At 57.0% G+C, this 18,656-nt stretch overlaps 1 protein-coding gene across 3 annotated transcripts in view; it reads right to left on the minus strand.

Moving 5' to 3' along the window:
- PRDM16 (PR/SET domain 16) overlaps positions 1–18,656 on the minus strand; it is a 339,606-nt gene that overhangs the window by 232,377 nt on the left and 88,573 nt on the right. For all 3 annotated transcript variants that reach the window (XM_043923447.1, XM_043923449.1, XM_043923446.1), the window contains exon 2: positions 2,397–2,731. In XM_043923447.1, coding sequence (XP_043779382.1) covers positions 2,397–2,731 — 335 coding nt within the window. The remainder of the gene's footprint in view (positions 1–2,396; positions 2,732–18,656) is intronic.

The raw sequence follows: 18,656 nt of genomic DNA on the forward strand, positions 1-18,656 counted from the left end.
GTTGGAGAGGACAGGATAGGCGACCAGGAAGCCCAGAGATGGCCCCAGAGCAGGTGGTCAGGCCTGAACTCACCAAGGAGACAAGGCCAGGCAAGTCACACAGTGCATCTGGAACATGACATGAGGATGTGGATGCAGCACAAACACCTGCCAGGGCCGGCAGGAAAGGTGGTGGTCAGGTCTCGGCCCCGGAATCAAGGCGCTGCCTGGGGTGGGGCAGGAGGCACCTTGGAGGGGAGCGATCCTGCACGTACACAGAGGACAAATATCACAAAGTCAACAGGCGCCAGGTAGATAACAGCACTACCCGTACCAGGCCCGGCACCCGGGGCGGCAGTGATACGGGCCGTTTCTTTAAAATTAGAGCAAACAGAGGCCTGCATCTGAGCCGATGAGAATCAGGTCACCTCAAGGTCATCCATCACGCTACATGCGGGGTTCATTTACCCTCCAACATCTGAAGCTGTCTCCTAATTCAGTAGTCCGGGCCCTTCCAAGCACATCACACAAACCCCTAAATTCCTCCTGAAAATAGCCAGGTGGGAAGTATAGGACAGGCCATTCTACAGCCCAAGCCACTTACTGGTCACATCATGTGAACACACTCTTCTCGGCCCAGCGAGGGCAACCCTGTGGGTCTCTGAAGAGCACATGAGCTGCCCCCAAGAGGGCCTTACCTCCCAACTCCTCACTTTGCTCCCTCCCACCTGTTCTGCAGGTGACGCGACCTTGGGAGGCACACACACAGAGTCAGCCACCTGGGGACAGCAGGGGACAGACAGGCCGGTTCACACAGTACAATTGTGGCCTCTACCACTCAGCTGTGGTGAATTCTGGCATGCCTGCTCCTTCATCCATCTGGTCAACCCACTGCCCCTCTACACCTTCAAAGTCATCCACAGAGCTTGGGCTGTCAGCTGGCACCTAGTAGGGGGCTTCTGTGCCCCCTGATGTCCATACCTCATGTACTACCACAAACCCACCTGCAGGAGAATCAGGGGATCCAGTGTTTGGGGTGCCCCCATGTCCTCCCTTGTGAAGGGAATGGGGGTCTCAGGTCTGCAGTACTACCACTAGCACATGACTCAGCCAGACTCTGTGAGACCCTTTCAGAGGGTTTCAAAAGCTGATGGACCGGACTGGGGGGGATGTTCAAGGGGGGATGTTCAAGGGCTGCTGAGGGTCCCCTGGGGGTTGCTCAAGGGTCATGCACTGTGCACCCCGAGTCTTCAGGGAGCAGTGATGTCCCCAAGAGCAGCCTTCTAGATGGTAAAGACTCATCAGAGGGCAAAGATGAGTCACCCCTCTCTGTCCACAGACCCTGAGAGACACACCTGTCCCACACAGCATGGGAAATTTTCCAAAGCCAAAGAGCAGTTGGGGGAGTTGGTCCCCTCAAGCCCCACCACCCTGAACCACTGGCAGGGGCACAGCTGCCGGCCCCACAGGGCCCTCTTCCCTCCTTGGACAGCTCTCCCCTTCCCAGCTCTGACCACCATCCGAACACTTCTGCAAGTGGTGAAACACCCAGGAGGAATCTGGGTTGGCACTTGTGTTTTCCATCCAGGCAGGGTTCCTGCCCAAAATACTGCTGCACGCTGGCTCTGTGGGGCCTGCAGAGAGGTCAGGACCAGAGGGGAGTGTGCTTTCGTGGGGCCCTGGTCCTTAGGAGACCACCTTGAAAGCCCCCTGAACTGGGGCGCAGTGTCCCTCATGGTCAGAGCAGGATGCTTCCGAAGGAAAGGCCCTTTCACGACTGTCAACCCCCCACCCCCTACCTAATCAGCCTCCCTCTCCAGGTCACACATAGCCTCCAGGACTGCTGAGCCAGGCCTGGATCATCAGGGAAATCAAAACCACAAGACTCTCCTCTCTGCCCCTGCTAATCTGAGAAGTGCAGGCTCCTCTTAGGGAGCTGGCTGACCCGGGCAGACCAGCAGGCGGCCCAGGGCATGGATGCGCCTGGGGCATCTGGGGCAGTGTGGCCACCAGACAAGTGCTGCTCTGGGGAGAGTTGGGCCCCAATCTGAGGACTTTCCCGGGAGCAAAGACCTTGTTCTGGGAGACTCCCATCAATCCTCAAGGTCCTGCTGAGATGGCAGCCTTAGCATCTAAGATCCAGACGGAAGCTTGAGGGGTTTAAGACATGAGCTCATTAAAGACACATTTCCGGGAAGAGAGCGGGTGAGGCGGACGGGGGCCGCCCAGCGTCCACTAGGCCTCTGGTGTTTTTGGAGTCGCGTCATACAAGCCACGGGATAAAATAAGCCTGGGAAATTCAGCACTCTCTGCGACCCAGCCTCCCGCCTCAGGCAGCACCGTCAACCCGGCTTTATAAATAGATGGACCGCGAGACAAACGGCCGCCATCAATCACGCGCGCACGGCAGGGCTCACCTCCCATCCGAAGTCCGCCTCGTTCAGCGTGGCCCGGGGCGCCACCATGTATGGGCCGAACCGCTCCCCCACCTCCATCTTCTTCTTGGCCCAGATGCCCAGGCCGGCGCCGGGGATGGAGGACTCACGGAGCTCGAACCCCGGGGGGATGCGGATGTCCTCGGGGATGTAGACCGGGGCCTCGTATGGCGAGCCTTCCTTGGGTGTGGGGAAGGGGGACGGCGGCCCCATGGGGATGGGGGACATGATGCTGTCCTCGGTCTCGTCCTCCGCGCTCTCGCCCGCCAGCAGGTCGGGGTCCGGCCCGTACATGTTATTTACAATGTCGCCGTCACCTGGAGGAGACAACACAGAGTCAGCCTGTGTAGCTCCGCTTCCCGGGGCCCGAGTTTTGGGACCGCCTGGGGCAGGGGACGGAAGAGAAACAAGGGCCAGCCACCCCCCACTACCTGGGAGGCGCAGCCTCTGCTAGGGGCTCCCAGGGGGAGGTTCCAGCAACACTCGGGCAACAACACAGACCCCTTGGGTCAGCAGAGTTCTCCCCAGATTCCCAAAGCCCCTGGCAATGACTGAGGACATCCTGCATTAGGAAAGGAGGGGCACCCACGCTCCATGCGATGGGGGCAGCGGGGAACGCAGACACTCTGGGGGGCCCCACCCTGGGCTGGTGATGAGGCATTCATTCTGGAACCAGTTTGTGTCTGCAGCCTTGGAAATCAGGGAATGGGGCAAGTCCCAAGATCTTGGGGGGACTCAGAAATTGAGTTATGTGAAATCTGGGCTGCTCTGGGAAGGGGGTGAAGTGGGGGTGCGCTGGGGCTGGGGTGGGTTCCTAGAAGTTCCCTGACTACTTAATGGCAGGTTAGGACAGAGGCCTGCTGAGTCATGAACTTGGGAGCCCTGGGAGGGGGGCAGATCACGGGACTGAGCAAAAGGGTCTCCAGCTTGTCTGTCCGGTGTGGCCCTTTCTTTGGGGTCCAGCCTAGGAGGCAGTTGTCCCCAAAACAGTGCCGCCTAGAAGTTCACTTGAGGGTGGCCCTGAGGCACAGAAGAGGTAATAAAGAGTGGGCGGGGCGAATGAACTGGTCAAACAGCTGGAAAACCAGCTTCACTCCTGGCATTGACCTTAGCACGGCAAACAGGAAGGCTGGGGGGTGAGGATCCCACCAATGTGAACCCCCAGGCATCCCAAGGGGAGCAACACGTGAGAGGATCAACAAACGTGGTCCAGCCGCACAACAGGCTGTTCATATTAACATAGCTGAAGAAGATCGACCTCACAGGGGCAACACAGGCGAGCCTCGCGAGTGTCACACCAAGTGAAGGAGGCCAGCCGCAAAAGGCCACGAGTCCTAAGATTCCATTTATGCTGAATGTATGGACAAAAGACAGACCCATAGAGACAGGACCCATGATGGTGGGGTAGGGGTGAATGGTTGGTGGACCCAGGGCCTCCTCTGGGAGATGAAAATGTTTTGGAACCAGACAAAGGTGGCCAGCGTGCCCCTGAACGGTACACTTTAAAATGGTCCATTTTCATGTGAGGTGGATCTCACTCGTACGATTAAAGAACTCAGAGAAGAGAGACAGGAGGAGGGGGCTGGGGGTGGGAGGCGTGGCAGGAGAGCTGCTCCCTGCTCAGAGTCTGCTGACCTCTGATCCGGATGCTTCCGCCCTCCTTCTGGGACTTGAAAACCTCAGAGAGCGACCCAAACACTGTGGTCACTCTGGCTCTCGTCTTGCGTTCCCCTCCCCGCTCCCTGACATCAGAGGGTGGAAGGGATGTCTCCAGGGAGACAGGAACTTCGGGGTCCTCACGCTGACTCAAACTGATCCGCGGGAGAAATCACAAAATGTTTCTTTTCAAAAGAAACCAAAGTCTTAAAAAATGATGGGGATAACATTTATTTAATTTAGCAGCATTCACAGAAGTAATTATTATGTTTTAAGTGGCCAACGGTTCCTTTTTAACTGACTTGTAGGATACTTTCAAAAATGCAACGACAGAACAGCAGCTGGTGCGCACCCATCCCAAGGACCCAAGACTGCTGAGCATTGAAAGATCACCCCCGGCCCTTCCCGGGGTGCATACACCAAGGTGAATTGGGAGGAGTAATTAACGTGCCACCTTATTATGTGACCCGGTGACTGCACGGAGCTCCAGCAGACTTGGGTGGGACACCCCCCCACCCGGGACACCCCCCCACCCAGGGTCTGATGCCTTTGCGTCCAGCTGGTGAGGAGCCCAGCCCCTCTTGTGAAGGCGCTTGGCAGAAAGGAGGACCTGTTCCTATCCATGCATGTCCATCTCAGGGCTCTTTTTTGTTTTTCTGGGTGGTTTTTCTTTTTTTCTGTTTGAATTCTACTTCCCCAAACTCCTCACCTACTGGAGGAAAATCAACGCTTGAAGGGCATGTTTAATTTACTGGCCGAGCAAACAGCTTAGGAGAGAAGGCGGTGTTTCCTGCTGATTAAAGGAAAGCTGTGCATTGCCCGCCTCCCACCCTCTGCGGTCACCGGGGTTAAGTGATTGCCTGGAGCCACCAGGAAAGCCCAGGTCTCGTTCGGCTGCCCCATAGCCAGCGGGGATGGTGGGGAGGCTCTTTTTTTGGACATGGCTGAGAGGAGGCCTAAGGGTGCAGAGAAAACACCTGGAGAATAGCAGATGAACTGAACAGCCCCCAAGGCCCCTCAGGAAGCAGAAGGCTGCCGGGACGCTGCTGAAGCCTGTGTGGGACGAGCACAGACTGTCCTCCCCTGAGGTCCCTGAGCAGCGGGGAGGCTGGATGGAAAGGCCCAGAGCCCCGGCCAGGCTGTTCTCAGGACCACCAGCCCCTGGTGGTCGAGGAGCCCCTCAGCCCCGGGCTGGCAGGTATTTCCAGGGAGGGGGTGTCATTGCCCCTGGCCCCTGCCCCCTGCTACCCAGGCCTCTGACCACTGGCCCATTCCCAGCCCACGCTCTCTGGAAGGGCCGGAGGCAGTGCCAAGAGCAGGAGCTTTTTATGACCTTGGCATCTAGGCTGGGCAGCAGTGTGTTATTCACTCGTCAGGGGACTGAAGTCCTTCACTGGGGTTTTGCGGTTGTTTTAGGCTCAGGGTTCATGACTGAGTCCATCAATCCCAAAGTTTCTCCCAGGAGATCAACCCAAATAATAAAAGCAGGGAGGAGAGGAGAAGAGAAGGTGCAGGCAGCATCAGGAAGAAGAGGAGAGCCACAGAGGATCCACGGCCACAGTGGTGAAGCCACAAGGCACCTGCCGTGGGGCCGGGTCCCAGCCAGGGCGCCGGGCCCTGAGCAAACTTCATGCCGAAACCCAGTTTGGAGCTTGTCTGCCCCTCTCATCCAGATCCCTGAGGGCACTCCTCCCCACCCAGGAGCCCCATCCAAACACCAACCCATGGCCAGGATTTCAGGGTCTGGAGAGAGAGGAGGCCCCCAGTGAGCAGGTTATGCCCGACTGGCCAAGGCAGAGGGTCCTTCTTGTACCATCCCTAGGGGGCTGATGGCCCTGCCATGGCCAAACAAACAGCATCCTAAGTGGGGGGTGATTAGGGTGAAAAGACCTCTGGCCCTTCCCTGATTCCGTAGCTCCTGGCTGCTCGTAACCCGGGACTCAGCAGATTTAAGCCTTGACCTGCAGCCAGGGGGAGCATGAGGGGGGCTTCTCTGAGTCGGTATGAGGGGATGTTTTTCTCCTGTTCCTCCTTCACTGAGGGGCAGGGTTTGGAGGAGAAGCCATGAAACCACACAGGGCGCTGGGAGGCTGTGGGCCGCCCCCTGGAGCCGGGAGTGAGAGAGTGTGTGTGCATACAGGTGAGCACATGTGAGTGTGCATATGTGTAACAGCAGGTGTGTGTGTTGAGCGTGTAAACGGAAGCAATGAGTCCTGAGCAGCAGGCCTGAGGCCACCTCAGTCAGAGACTTGCCTTTGCATGGTCCTGTGGTGGAAGGGCATGGCTGCCTCCGTGCAGAGACCCTGAAAAGAAGGGAGGAGAAAGCCCCTCTGTGGGGGCCCTGTCTCCCTCCAGCACAAGGCAGTCCCCACCATGGGCTGGGAGGTGCCCAGGGTCACCCTGCTGCAGCCTGCTGAGAGGCCAGCTGTCACGTGTTTCTTAGGAGAGTGGCTGTTATTAGAAGATGCTTCTTGAAAACCTGGGGGCTCCCTCCAGTGCAGGAGTGAGCTAAGACCCCACCTTTAAGTGGTTCACCGAGGGGTGCAGACTCCTGGAGGTGAGTGGGGGCTAAAGGCAATCAATCGATCTACCCCAATCTGGAGTTTCCCGGAGGCTCCTCGGGTCACCTTGGACCCTGAAATCTGATGGAGGTGTCTACGTGGTCTCTCAGGAGGTGGGGGGCGGGGAGCAGGGAGGCCAGTCCTGAAGAGCACATGCAGGTCAGGGCCTTGAAACTAGCCTAGCTTATCCTCCTGACCCCCAGGACACGGGGTCACATCACTCTCCTCCAGAGCCAGGGAGCGCAGAGCAGAGGGACCCACACCCCAGGAACATGCTCCCTGCGCCCAGGCACCAGGGCCCGGATCCCAGCTCCCAGCCTGGCAGGCTGCCCCCCAACACTGCCCCGGTCCAGGCAGGCCTTCTCATTTGGGGGGTGCTCACACCACCCCACAGCCACCAGAACAGAGGTGCCAGGAACAAGGGACTGTGTGCCCAGAGGAAGCCATCTGGGCCCAGCAGTAAGCTCTGCCCACGCTGGCCAGGCCTCACCCCACAAATGCCGCAGAGCTTCGTCCCTTCCAGCACATGCTGTGAGACCCTCCTTTCCTCACGCAAAAGAGAAACACACTCCATGCAAACAGTAAGCACAGGCAACACTTTGGGGTAAAACTGAAAATGCATCCAGGTCTGGGTTTCCTTTCTGGTTCAATTGTGTCTCACCCTCATCTCTTAGAAGTGGGTGTGTGAACATCACAGGAGGGCAGACTGGCTGCAGAGGCTCCAGCAGGGTGCCCTGAGGGCCCGGCTTGCAGGATGAGGCGGCTTGGCTGGCTCCCCACAGAGCTGGCCCATCCAGCAATGATCTTGGGGTCGGTGGGTAAAAAGCAAATTGTCTTCAGCCAACTTGATCTTGACTGGGATCGAGAGGTGCCACTGCCCCCCCACAGGACAGAAGAGATCCTTACACAAAGGGGGAAAGGAGACCCTGAGACCCCCGTGAGCCAAGCCACCTGGAAAGGGGACTCAGGACACCACTGTTGTGCCGTGCTAGTGGCCAAGCTGGACCCGGAGCTTGGTCAGCTCACGGAGCCCTGACGGGGAGGTCAGTCCGCAGCAGGCAGACTCCACCCAGGCCCCACGCGGTCATTGCACTGTCAGTCCTCAGCTTTCACTGTTCCCTGTGGGCCTGGGCTGCTCGGCCCTGCCCAGTGGGACAACACAGGCCAGGCAGCCACCTGCCTCCTGGTTGCAGTCTGAGGCCCTCCCTGCCCTGTGCCACCAGCCAGTCACCCCACAGACCCCAGGCCTGGAGGCCCCTGGTCACCCCAAAAACCCCAGCCCTGGAAGCCCCACCCCTTCTCAGGCCTCAGAGTCAACAGGGCTGCCTCCTGGGTTCATCCTCAGAGGAGGACCCTGTAGCCTGGCCTGGGTTGGCCCCTCTGCCATCAGCCAGCCACCCTGAAAGTGGCCAGGTCCATGGAGCTGACCCCTTCTGCATGTACATTAGAATAACCACACTCTCCCTGGGCAGCAAGGTGACACATGCTGGGGTGTGGTGTGATGGCCGGGCCCAGCCTCTGGTGGCTCCCCCAAAGCTCTTGGCACTCCACTCCTCCCTCCAAGAACACATCTGGGGCTGAAGTTTGTTAGCGACTTCTTCCTCAGCCAGGGACAGGCCCAGGTCAGATCAGGCCCACTCATATACTTTGCAAGCTGCCCCATTCCTGGAGCCCCACCAGGCATAGCACAGACCCTGAGCCGGGAGCTCCCAGCAGTGCTGCACCCCATGACCTCTGAACCAGACAAATCCACAGAGCTCCTCTTGGAGGATCGGGAGTTCCCATGGGAGACCCAGCAGCCTGCCCACCGGCAAAGACCTAACCTGGGTCCCATGGTACTGCATACAAGGACATGTGGGGACTGGGCGTTGACAGTGTTAGCTGCTCAGTCGCGTCCGGCTTTGTGACCCCAAGGCTTCTCTGGTTACAGGATTTCTCAGACAACTGGAGTGGGGTGCCATTCCCTTCTCCAGGGGATTGAACCCTGGTCTCCCGCACTGTGGGCAGATTCTTTACTGTCTGAGCCACCAGGGGACTGGGTGCTGAGGGGCATTTCCTGTGTCACACAGAGTGAGGTTGAAGGTAAATTGAACTGAGCTAGAAACTAACCTCAGGTGTAGCCCCTTGTGTGAAGGAGCCCAGGTACATTTAGGAGACAGTGACAGACCCCAAATGTCACTGGAGATAAGATCATATGCCATGGTGTCCAGCGAGAGGTCAGGACCAGGGTTCCAGGGAGCTCTGCACCCAGAGCTGCCCAAGGAACTCAGACTGGCTGGGATGGCCCCCAGAGCACTGCCAGAAAGGACAAGTCCATCTGAAAGGCAAGTCACTGGCAGCAGGGGACACGCCCTCTGAGCATCTACACTGCCTATTGACACCAGGGTGCAGAGCAGAGCAGCCATGGTGCAGACCTGCAGGTTCCTGATAGGAGCCAGCTGAGTGGGCTGGGCAGGGGAAAGGTGAGAAGAAAGGTGGACACAGCCTGGATTTGGGAGGCTTTCTGCCCTTCTAGCTCAGGGGTCGCAAAGCAGGGTCCCCAGACCAGTGGCACTGGCATCCCACCCCGGGCACTTCTACAGCTGCAATTCCTGGGCCCCTCCGGAGACCTGCTTGATCTGAACCTGAGGGGGGCTGGGCCAGCTGAGTGCAAGAACCACTGTGGGGGCAGTGTGTCTGAAGTGCCCAAATAACTAGGGGGTATCTGGGGAGACAGGACTCAGCCCCAGGGGAGCCAGTCTCCTTAAACACTCCAGGAGCTCACCCTGGAGATCTAGACCAGTGCACACCCACACAGCCCCATCTCATTCATCCCTGACCCATTTTGTTGTTCAGTTGTTAAGACATGTCTGACTCTTTGCAACCCCATGGCCTTCAGACTGTTCCTCTGTCCTACACTATCTCCTGGGTGAGTTTGCTCAAGTTCATGTCCATTGAGTCGATTATGCCACCCAACTGTCTCATCCTCTGCCATCCCCCTTTCAATCTTTCCCAGCATCAGGGTCTTTTCCAATGAGTTGGCTCTTTGCATCAGATGGCCAAAGTATTGGAGTTGCCCATTGCAAGCAACCAAAACTGTGCCCCTCAGCAGGAGAAGCACGATCATCCCCATGATCCCGTCCAGACTACACCTGACTGTTTCCATCAGAAGCACTTGAAGGAGGAAAATTCTGTTAAAATGGCCCATCCCGGCAGAGCTCGTCCCTGTCTGGTCCGTTCCACCCTCGTGCTCCCCACCAGGCAGGGCAGGAAGGTGGGGGTTTGCCAAGAGCTTCCCAAGGACAGAGCAAAAGCCTCCCCTTGCCCGGCCTGTAGAGTAGCCTCCAGAGGGTCAGCCCCAGACCTGGCCGCTTGCTTTTATTAACGAGTTTTTTGGATAAAAGAGAACATGAGCCTTCCCCCTTTTCCTGGCATTGCTGGCAGGGACAGGACCCATGCACTGTCCAGGAAACACTCTGACGCATTTCAGTGAGACCTGGCCGGGCCTCTCAGGTCTTCTCAACAGAATCCTCCTACACAGAGGCCGGCAGACATGGGCCGCAGACCCGCAGGAAGAGCCCTCCCCAGGATCTGCATGGGCTCAGGTCTGAAGTCCCCGTGATATCAACCAACAGCAAGGACCCCAGACCACAGCCACTCCCGGGAACGGGAGGGCTGGGGCACAGTCATATCCCACCCCCTCCAAGGCCAGCTCGAGGTCTGAATGTCCAAGTAGAGATCAGTTTTACCAGGCCTATCAAAAGCAGTATTTAAAAGTTGCTGTTCAAAAAAAAATTTTTTGTTAACAAATAACAAAACAAAAAGTTATTGTTCAGCTCAATTTATCAAAGGAACGTGGTAGTCGAGGTGAAGTCGAACAGAGAACAGATCTGAGGCTTTGGGAAGCACATCCCTGGTCAGCTGCCCAATTCGAGGACTGTCTTGGGAGGCTGGGAAAGCAATGGGGGAACCTCAGGTGGGCCTGGTCCAAATGCTGTCTGCTCCTTGGTTCTGCCGGCCTGTGTGTGCTGGGTGCTGACGGGCCCCAGGGAAGACACACCAGCAATATGATTGCTCTAATTCCTGTGACACCCATCCTCACATCATGGAAGGGAAGCTCAGGAAGCAATGAATTGCTCAAGGCCACATGGCGAGTCAGGGCAGAGCTAGGAGCTGATTAGAGTCTCGAGCATATCATACAGCTCTAGTGATCCACTGCAATGAGAAAACACCTTAAAAAGTGTCCAGGCTTTAGTGATGGCTTCCCTTGTGTCCATAAAATGAACAGGTAAATTTATGAGTGGATGGTTGGGTTAGTGGATGGGTAGATGAGTAGATAAGCAGATGTATAGATGGATAAATAGAGGAATAGATACATGGATGAATGCAAGGGAGAGTGGATGGAAAGATGAGTAAGAAGATGGATAAATGGATAGATGGATGGTGGATGATATATGATGGTGGTTGGATTCTGGATGGTACAATAGCAGTCAATGGGTGATGGATGATGTTTGGATGAATGGTGGATCAATGGAAAGGTGGTTGGTGGATGGATGCATTGATAGGTAGTGGATGGACGGTTAGATGGATGGATAGATGGATGAATGGATGGATGGATGATAGACAGTGGATGGATGGATGGATGGGTGGATGACTGGATGGATGGATGGTGGATGAATGGATGCCTAAATGGATGGGGGTAAGGAGAATCTTGAAGACAATTTTTAATGAGATAGGTGGAGTCTGGAAGGCAGGAACCCTCACACATCACTCTTGACTCTTCTTCCCTAAAATGAATTATCAGTAACAGGAGCTTGAATCTGATTGGTTAATCTGAGATGATACCTGGACTGGCTTGGCCCAGCCCCAACTCTGTGAAGAGAGCCGGGTATCTCCCCTGCTCTTTCATGGCTTCCCTCCTCCACCCATGTGGGGTAGCCTGCCTGGTCCAGCATTCCACGGGTGGGGGGCATGTCTGTGATGCTGGGCTCAGCCATAGGCCCCCCCACCCCCCAGCCTTCTCACCTCCCACATGAGTCTTCTTGGAAAAATAAGGTGGGACTTTGGTTCCCATCTTCTGACTTTTTTGACTTCTTGAGCCAAGCAGAGAATGGATGGATGAATGAATGTATGCTGTGCCCCTCAGAGACTCCCAAACCTCCCCCTGCCCCAGAGCCTGGAAGTCCCTGTGATCTGTGACTCTCATGAGGGCCATCTTAGCCACTGCTGGGGCGGGAGGGAAGGACAGAGGGACGTGCACACTCAGATGAGCTGGGTCTAGGGGAGCCACTGGGTAAAGGGGTGAAATAAGATGCCTTGATTCCTAGGGAGGAATCCGTGCAGCCACCTCTCTGTCTAGCATAGCAGGCGAGGGGAAGCCCCTCCGTGGTGGGAGGGTCCTCAGCCACAGCCCCACTTCCGGAAACGGTTTGCTGGAAAGAGAAAGCTGGCAGTTGACAGGGTCAGTCTTGCTATTGTTCTCGATCTTTTAATCAACCGCAGCCACCACGGAGACCCCTCCCCCAGCCCTGGACCTTGGCTTTTAGACAAGAACTAGGAGTCCTGACTCCAGGAATGCCCCTGCCCGGTACCACGGCCACCCAGGGTCCCACTGGCTGCCCAAGCTGCCCAGGATCGTGGCTGCTTGGGCACCTCGTCTCCTGGCCTCCCCCCCACTCAGCACCGCTGAGCTGAGCCCAGAGCAGAGCGTGGCTGTTATTAACACGGCAGATTAATAGCACCCAGAAAAGACATTCCTGCAAACATGCTAAATATTAATAACAGTCATCGTTTATATTCCCAAAGCCACTCCTGGGACACCACCTGCAGGGACCCGGGGCAATGAGCCCCAGCTGCCAGGCTGATGGAGCTGCATCCTGACTAGGGCATGGTGAGTCTGGGGTCTCCCTCACCGCTCTGCCCCAGCCTCTCCCGCAAGTGCCAGAGGTACGGGAACTTCCCAACAAGGATGCCAGCGTCCCTCTTCCTCTCTCAGTCCCGACAAGACGGCAACCACTTTCCTGGCCGCTGTCACACGCGTACATTTATTCTGTCTCAAGCCCTGAGCTGGCGGTGGCAGATCCAGGCCTCTGACTAGGCTGACTGACTGCCCTGTTGGCCCCACAGCCTCCTGTCACCTGATGACAATCAGGATGGCCAGTGCCAACGGGATGGATGGTGTAACGTCCTCCAAGGACGTTACAGCTTGAATTGTGTCCCCAAAATATGTTGATGTTCTAACCCCCGGTACCTGTGACCATGACTGGATTTGGAAATAAAGTCTCTATGGGCATGATCACTTTAAGATGAGGTCATCAGTGTGGCCCTGATCCAATGGCTGGTGTCCTGATAAGAAAAGGAGACAGTCACACGGAGAGACCCCCAGGGAAGACGGCCACGTGGTGACCAAGCCTCCAGAAGGAAGACAGTAAACCTCTGCTGTTTGAAGCCCTCTGTTGGGGGAGCTTTGTTATATGCACAAAGGAGAGATACAAAGAGCAGGGCTGGAGGGTCTAACCAGCCATGGAGCATGGCCCAAGGCTGCTGTCACCCATCACAGGCCCCCTAGAGCCCCTGTCTGCTCCCCTCTTCTCAGCCTTCCCGTAGCACTGAGTAGCAGATCACAGTCTACCCATTCTGCAGATGAAGAAACTGATGCCCAGAGGATAAAGGACCAGGTGAGGCCCTTGCCTCGTCCACTGCATGAGTCTCCTGCTGCTGGCTGGCTACCACCAAGCTCAGCCGAACTCAAGGTCAGATTCACCTCTCAGGGTCAATCTACAGCTCTGAGAACCCTGAGTCCAGACGGGGAACCAGAGGAGCTACTTCTGCCCCCTCCCCTCCTGCACAGGAGGCCGGCGGGTAAGCTGGGTGAGCCTCACACCCACGTCTGGGGCCCTGCACCCTCCTCAGCATCCAGCCTACAGCCTGGCCCCGGTGCCCTGGGGCTGCTCAGGGACACCAGACCCCAGACCCACATGGTCCAGCCGAGCCGACACAGGACTGTGGGGGCTCCGCCTGCATCCCAGACCACCTGGCCCTCCTTAGAGCTGGTGCATTATTCTAAGACGATTATTTATCCGAGTGATGCTCGAGGGACGCAGCGTGCCTATTTCAGGCCCCGCATCCCCATTTCCTCACTGCCTCCATCGCCCCAGGCAGGCTCTGAACGACTTGCGATGCCACTGTAATTTTTATCAAGGCTTGTTCCTGGTAAAAAGCCTCTTTGTTTCAGAGAGATGTGATTTGGCCTTTTTTCTTCCTCTCCTTTATTCCTTGGTTAATATACCACTTCCCCGAGCCCCGGGGGCAGCGAGGTAGCCCACAGATTGCTCAAATCTCACTGTTTTTCTTCTAAATCACCGCCGACTCTCCCTGGCCCCGTGCTAAGCACCGTGTGAGCTAGAGGCCCAAGCAGGGGGTGTCCCCCTAACCCGCCACCTCCCATACTGTTAATGCATCAGAGGGGCCCCGGGCCCCAAGACACCCCCAATACCAAGGGAAGTGAGGACCATATATCAACCCTGTACCCCCACATCTGGCAACAGTGCAGTGTAGCTTTTTAAAGAATTGAGATAAAAGACACAGAAAGTAAAATTTACAACCTTAATTATTTTGGAGTGCTCAGTGGCATCACACACCTTCTCGCTGTTGTGTGGCCAACCCCACCACCATCTCCAGAATGTTCTCATCTTCCCAAACCGAAGCTCTGTCCCCATGAAACACTCGCTCCCCATCCCTCCCTCAGCCCCCGGCTCCCACCCTCCTACTTTGGGTCTCTGTGACTCTGACTCCTCCAGAGACCTCACAGAACTGGGATCACATAGGATGTGTCCTCTTGTGTCTGGTTCATTTCACTCAGCTTCTTGTCCTAAGGTCCATCCACGATGGAGGAGATGTCAGGACCTCCTCCCTGTTTCAGGCTAGATGTATGGCTGGACCACATTTTGTTTACCCATCTGACGACGGATACTTCGGTTGCTTCCCCATTTCTGGAGACCACGAGTGATGCTGCTGTGAACTTGAGTCACGAGGGTCTGTGTTGCATCTACGGTGCCTCGAGCATCATCATAACCCACAGAAGAGAATGTTCTTACAGGCTGTTTGCCCAAAATGAAAGCTGCTTCCCGCTGTCAGCCCCTCATCCGGATCCCGGACTCTTCCCTCCCTCACAGTCCTGGTTGATTCTCGGGTCCTGTAAATGCAGACTGGCTCTCCTTCCAATATGCCCTCTGGACCTCAGCCCCAACCCCCTTAAAGACGGGTACATTTAACCTGCTCTAAGGTTCAAAGCAGCCACACGCTCCCAGGTGGGACACTGTCCTCAACACCGTTACTGCTGATCCTCAGGGGCCCCACACTGAACGGGGCCGAGCCAGCTGCCAGCAGGGCCCACAGCACTGCTGGGCTCCATCCTCATCAAGTGTCCCTCTGTGCCCCACAGGTGCCCACACTCACCCGCCTCAGACCACAGGAGCTGGAGGGCACAGCCCTGAAAGCCACTCAGCCGATGGTGCTGGGGGTGACTGTGTGATCTCAGGAGGCCTTATCCGTGCCAGGGACATCCCTGGTGCCTCAGATGGTAAAGAATCCACCTTCAAAGTAGGAGACTGGGGTTCGATCCCTGAATTGGGAAGATCCCCTGGAAAAGGGTATGCCTACCCACTCCAGTATTCTTGCCTGGAGAATCCCATGGACAGAGGAGCCTGGTGGGCTTCAGTCCATAGGGTCACAGAGTCGGACATGACTGAGCGACTAATATACACACACAAATCCAAGCTGGGCTCTGAAGGCCTTGCTGGAACCAGGGCCTGGTGGCTGCGGAGACAGGGCACCTCCTCCAGTGGAGGGTCCTTGGGCCCCTCCACTGCTCAGCCAGCTTCGCTGGAGCCTCGAGGCCTGAGAGCCACGGAGTCCTGGCCTCTGCAGGTGGAGGAAGTGGGGAGGGGCCCAGAAGATTCGGAGGGTAGCACATGGCCAGGACGGGTGGGGGAAGGGACCCTGACACACATGAGAGCATTGAGGGGTGGGCCCAGGTGGGGACAGTCCCCTGGCCCTGGTTAGTCACCTCTGTTTGCTGCGAGCCGGCTAGGGGCAGAGGGTTTGAGGGGGATGAAGCTGAGGACGGGGGACGGAGTGAAGAGGATGCCCCTGGCGGAGTCCATTTTCCTCTGTGCTCCCCCCATCTGGGCGGCCCCACTGAGGAGGAACGGGTTAACATGGCGCCAACACCGGACAACGGCCACCGCACTATTTATAGACTCATTTATCTCCGGAGTTCCCACCGACCCTGCCGGCGGCTCCATTCATAGGCCACCAAGCAGACAAGTGTCTCCTGAAACAGAAACTGCTAAGAGTGGTCCAGGGGTGCCTCCCTCTGCCTCCCTGGGGTCCCAATGGGGTTGCAGGTGAGAGGGGCTGGGCTCCGGGCAGGGTGGGAGGGGAGGACACGACCCTGCCGGGAGATGCCATCAGTCGGATGTCTGGGAAGCAAAGCCCTTTCCTCCTGGGCTTCTGCTCCATGGCCTCAGTGGCCATCAGCGCGGGCGTGGCACTCCCAGAAGCTCAGGTGCTGAGAATGGGACCTGGGCTGGAGGAGGGGGCGGCCATGTGCATCTGCCTCCAGCCCTGGAGATGGTGTGGCTGGTGGTGGGTGAGGGTCCTTCACCCCGGCTCCCCTCCCTTAAGGCCCCTGCCCTGCTCTGCCTTCTCCCAGTCAGGGGTTGGGGGACTGCTTAAGCTGAGCCCCTCTGAGGCCAGGACGGGGGGCTCAGAGCCTCTCGGCTACCCCCAGGCAAGTGGCTCCTTCTTGTGCCTCAGCCCTCGGGGGGCTGTGAAGACCTGCCCCTTGTCACTGCACAGCCCAGGCACCTTCTCTCCATCTCCTCTGCTCTCCTCTTTAATGTGAATGGCGACGGGCTGTAGACCAGAGGGATGAGGGATCCTCTGGGAGTGCCCTGTCGTCTAGACCAGAGAGCCAGCAGCACCTGCAGCCCTCCTCTGGCAGTGTCGCCCCCTGCTACCCCCAGGGGACTGCCCACTTCCCCACCCCACTCCCCACTCCCACCCCAGACCAGCCTCCAGCTTCAGTCGGCAGCCCGACACTCACCCTATCCTTCAGGCTGCTTCCTACTCTAATAAAGACGTTTATAGTTTTAACCATCAAATAAAGTGCTTGACTTCACCAAGCCCGGCCCCCGGCTCCTTGCCTCTGCAGCTTCATTTAGCAGGCCAGTGGCGAGAAAAAAAAAAAAGAAAGAAAGAAAGAGAGAAAAAAATTCATTAATTTTTATTAACAGGGAGAGCCATTTGTTCCCTGTGACAATATTTGACTTGTCGAAATGATTTTCACCTCTGCCATGAGGTGGGCGCTCCCCACATACATCACCCGATTACTCGGAGCACGCTGGCCGCAGTCATTAGGCAGTGAATTAACGACAATCCCACCACTATTAATCACCCTGACAAAGGCGTTAGCTCGCTGCTGACCCGAGCGCGGCCGGCCTGGGACCCACAGCTCCAGCACAGGCCCGTGCAGCCCCTGGGAGCCCCAGGAGCTGGAGCAGGCACCCGGCCCCTCCCTTCCTGCCCCTGGGATCCTGACGATGGCAGGGGTGGAAGGGCCAAGAACCCGGGATTTCTTCCTTGGGTGTTGTTTTACCATCACCCTCCTGGTCCAGGTGGCGACCAATGGATGTTGCTCACACGGTAATCTGACTTGTTCCCTGAAACACAGCCCCAAGTGCGTACCCAGGCCCAGCATCACCCCATTTTATGGATCAGGAAACAGAGGCGCTGAGAAGCCGGGACCTGCCCGCAGGGCTGCACCAGGACTACAATCCTGGTCTGATGAGCTGTGGCCTCCGCTCTGGCTCAGACCCCTGTGCCAAGGTCCCTGAGGTTCCAGGGAAGCCAGTGGAGCTTTCCTTTGGTTCCTAACGAGCTTTACACACATATTTTCCAATCGCACGTACTCAGAATGGAGGGGCTAAATGCGCAAAGCTGAGAAATCTGATGCTCACGAAGTTTGTTGGCTCCTGAGGGTCCCAAACTGTGTGTGTTTTGGTAAAGGATGAGCAGGAAAGACACTGCCCTCAGAAGAAGTAAAACTGGGGCTGGGAGACCCCAAGGAGGGGACATCTCAGCCTGATTCTGGGGATTTCTCACAAGAACAGCTTGACTCTGTGACTGTAGACCCGGGGCAGCAGCCTCGAGTTCCCCGGAAACGGTCCCATTCCAGGTCCTTGAACCTAAAGTGTCGGCCATGGGGAAGGGGGTAGCGGGGAGGGCAAACGGCTCTGTGTGGGCTGGACGCCCGTCTTCTGTAGAGGAGAGCCATAGGCCCACCTGTCAGAGTCCTGGCGGCACCAGTGACGGGGCAGCTGCAGAGCCCTGGGCACGGGCCGGGCAGGTGGCAGGTGGCCCAGGAAACACTGCCCCTCCCCCGCACTCCCCGACACCACTTTAACCATTTTTGCACATTAATCCAATTAATCATCTCTACATTTTAAACCAATTTCTTCCCATTAGCCCAGCCGTCAGATCTGTATTTCAGTCTGGTCTCAACCGGAGTTGGAAAGCGTGGGGGTGGGGGCGGGGGAGGGACTAACTCCCGACCCATTTGTCTTCTTTCTCTGGACTTCTCATTTTTTATGCTTCAGCAAATTTCCTAATTTTCCTCATTAGCGACTAATTCACACATCTCCACAATCTTTCCACCTGTTCCTTTCATCATGGGCCTGGCGAGCTGGGAAATTGCCCCTTGCTCACTTGTAGGGTGCCGGAGCCGTTTCCCAGCAGACATGGGGGCGGAGCAGGCAGGGGTCCACGGAGGCCCAAAGGGACCGCAGAGGTGGCACCTTCCATGCCTCCATCACATCCCCCGGCCGCCCCCCAGCACCCAGAGGACCCCTTGATGACCCACACCTGGCCTAGCCCCTCTGCGTCCAGCTGGTCTCCAGGCCTGTCTCTAAGTCTGCTCATCCCCACAGCCTGCGACTCGAGCCCCTGGAGCAGGCTGGCTCCGGACGTGGTGGCTCTTGGAAAT

Source organism: Cervus elaphus, chromosome 14 (assembly GCF_910594005.1).
Source record: "Cervus elaphus chromosome 14, mCerEla1.1, whole genome shotgun sequence".
NCBI classification, from domain to species: Eukaryota; Metazoa; Chordata; class Mammalia; order Artiodactyla; family Cervidae; genus Cervus; species Cervus elaphus.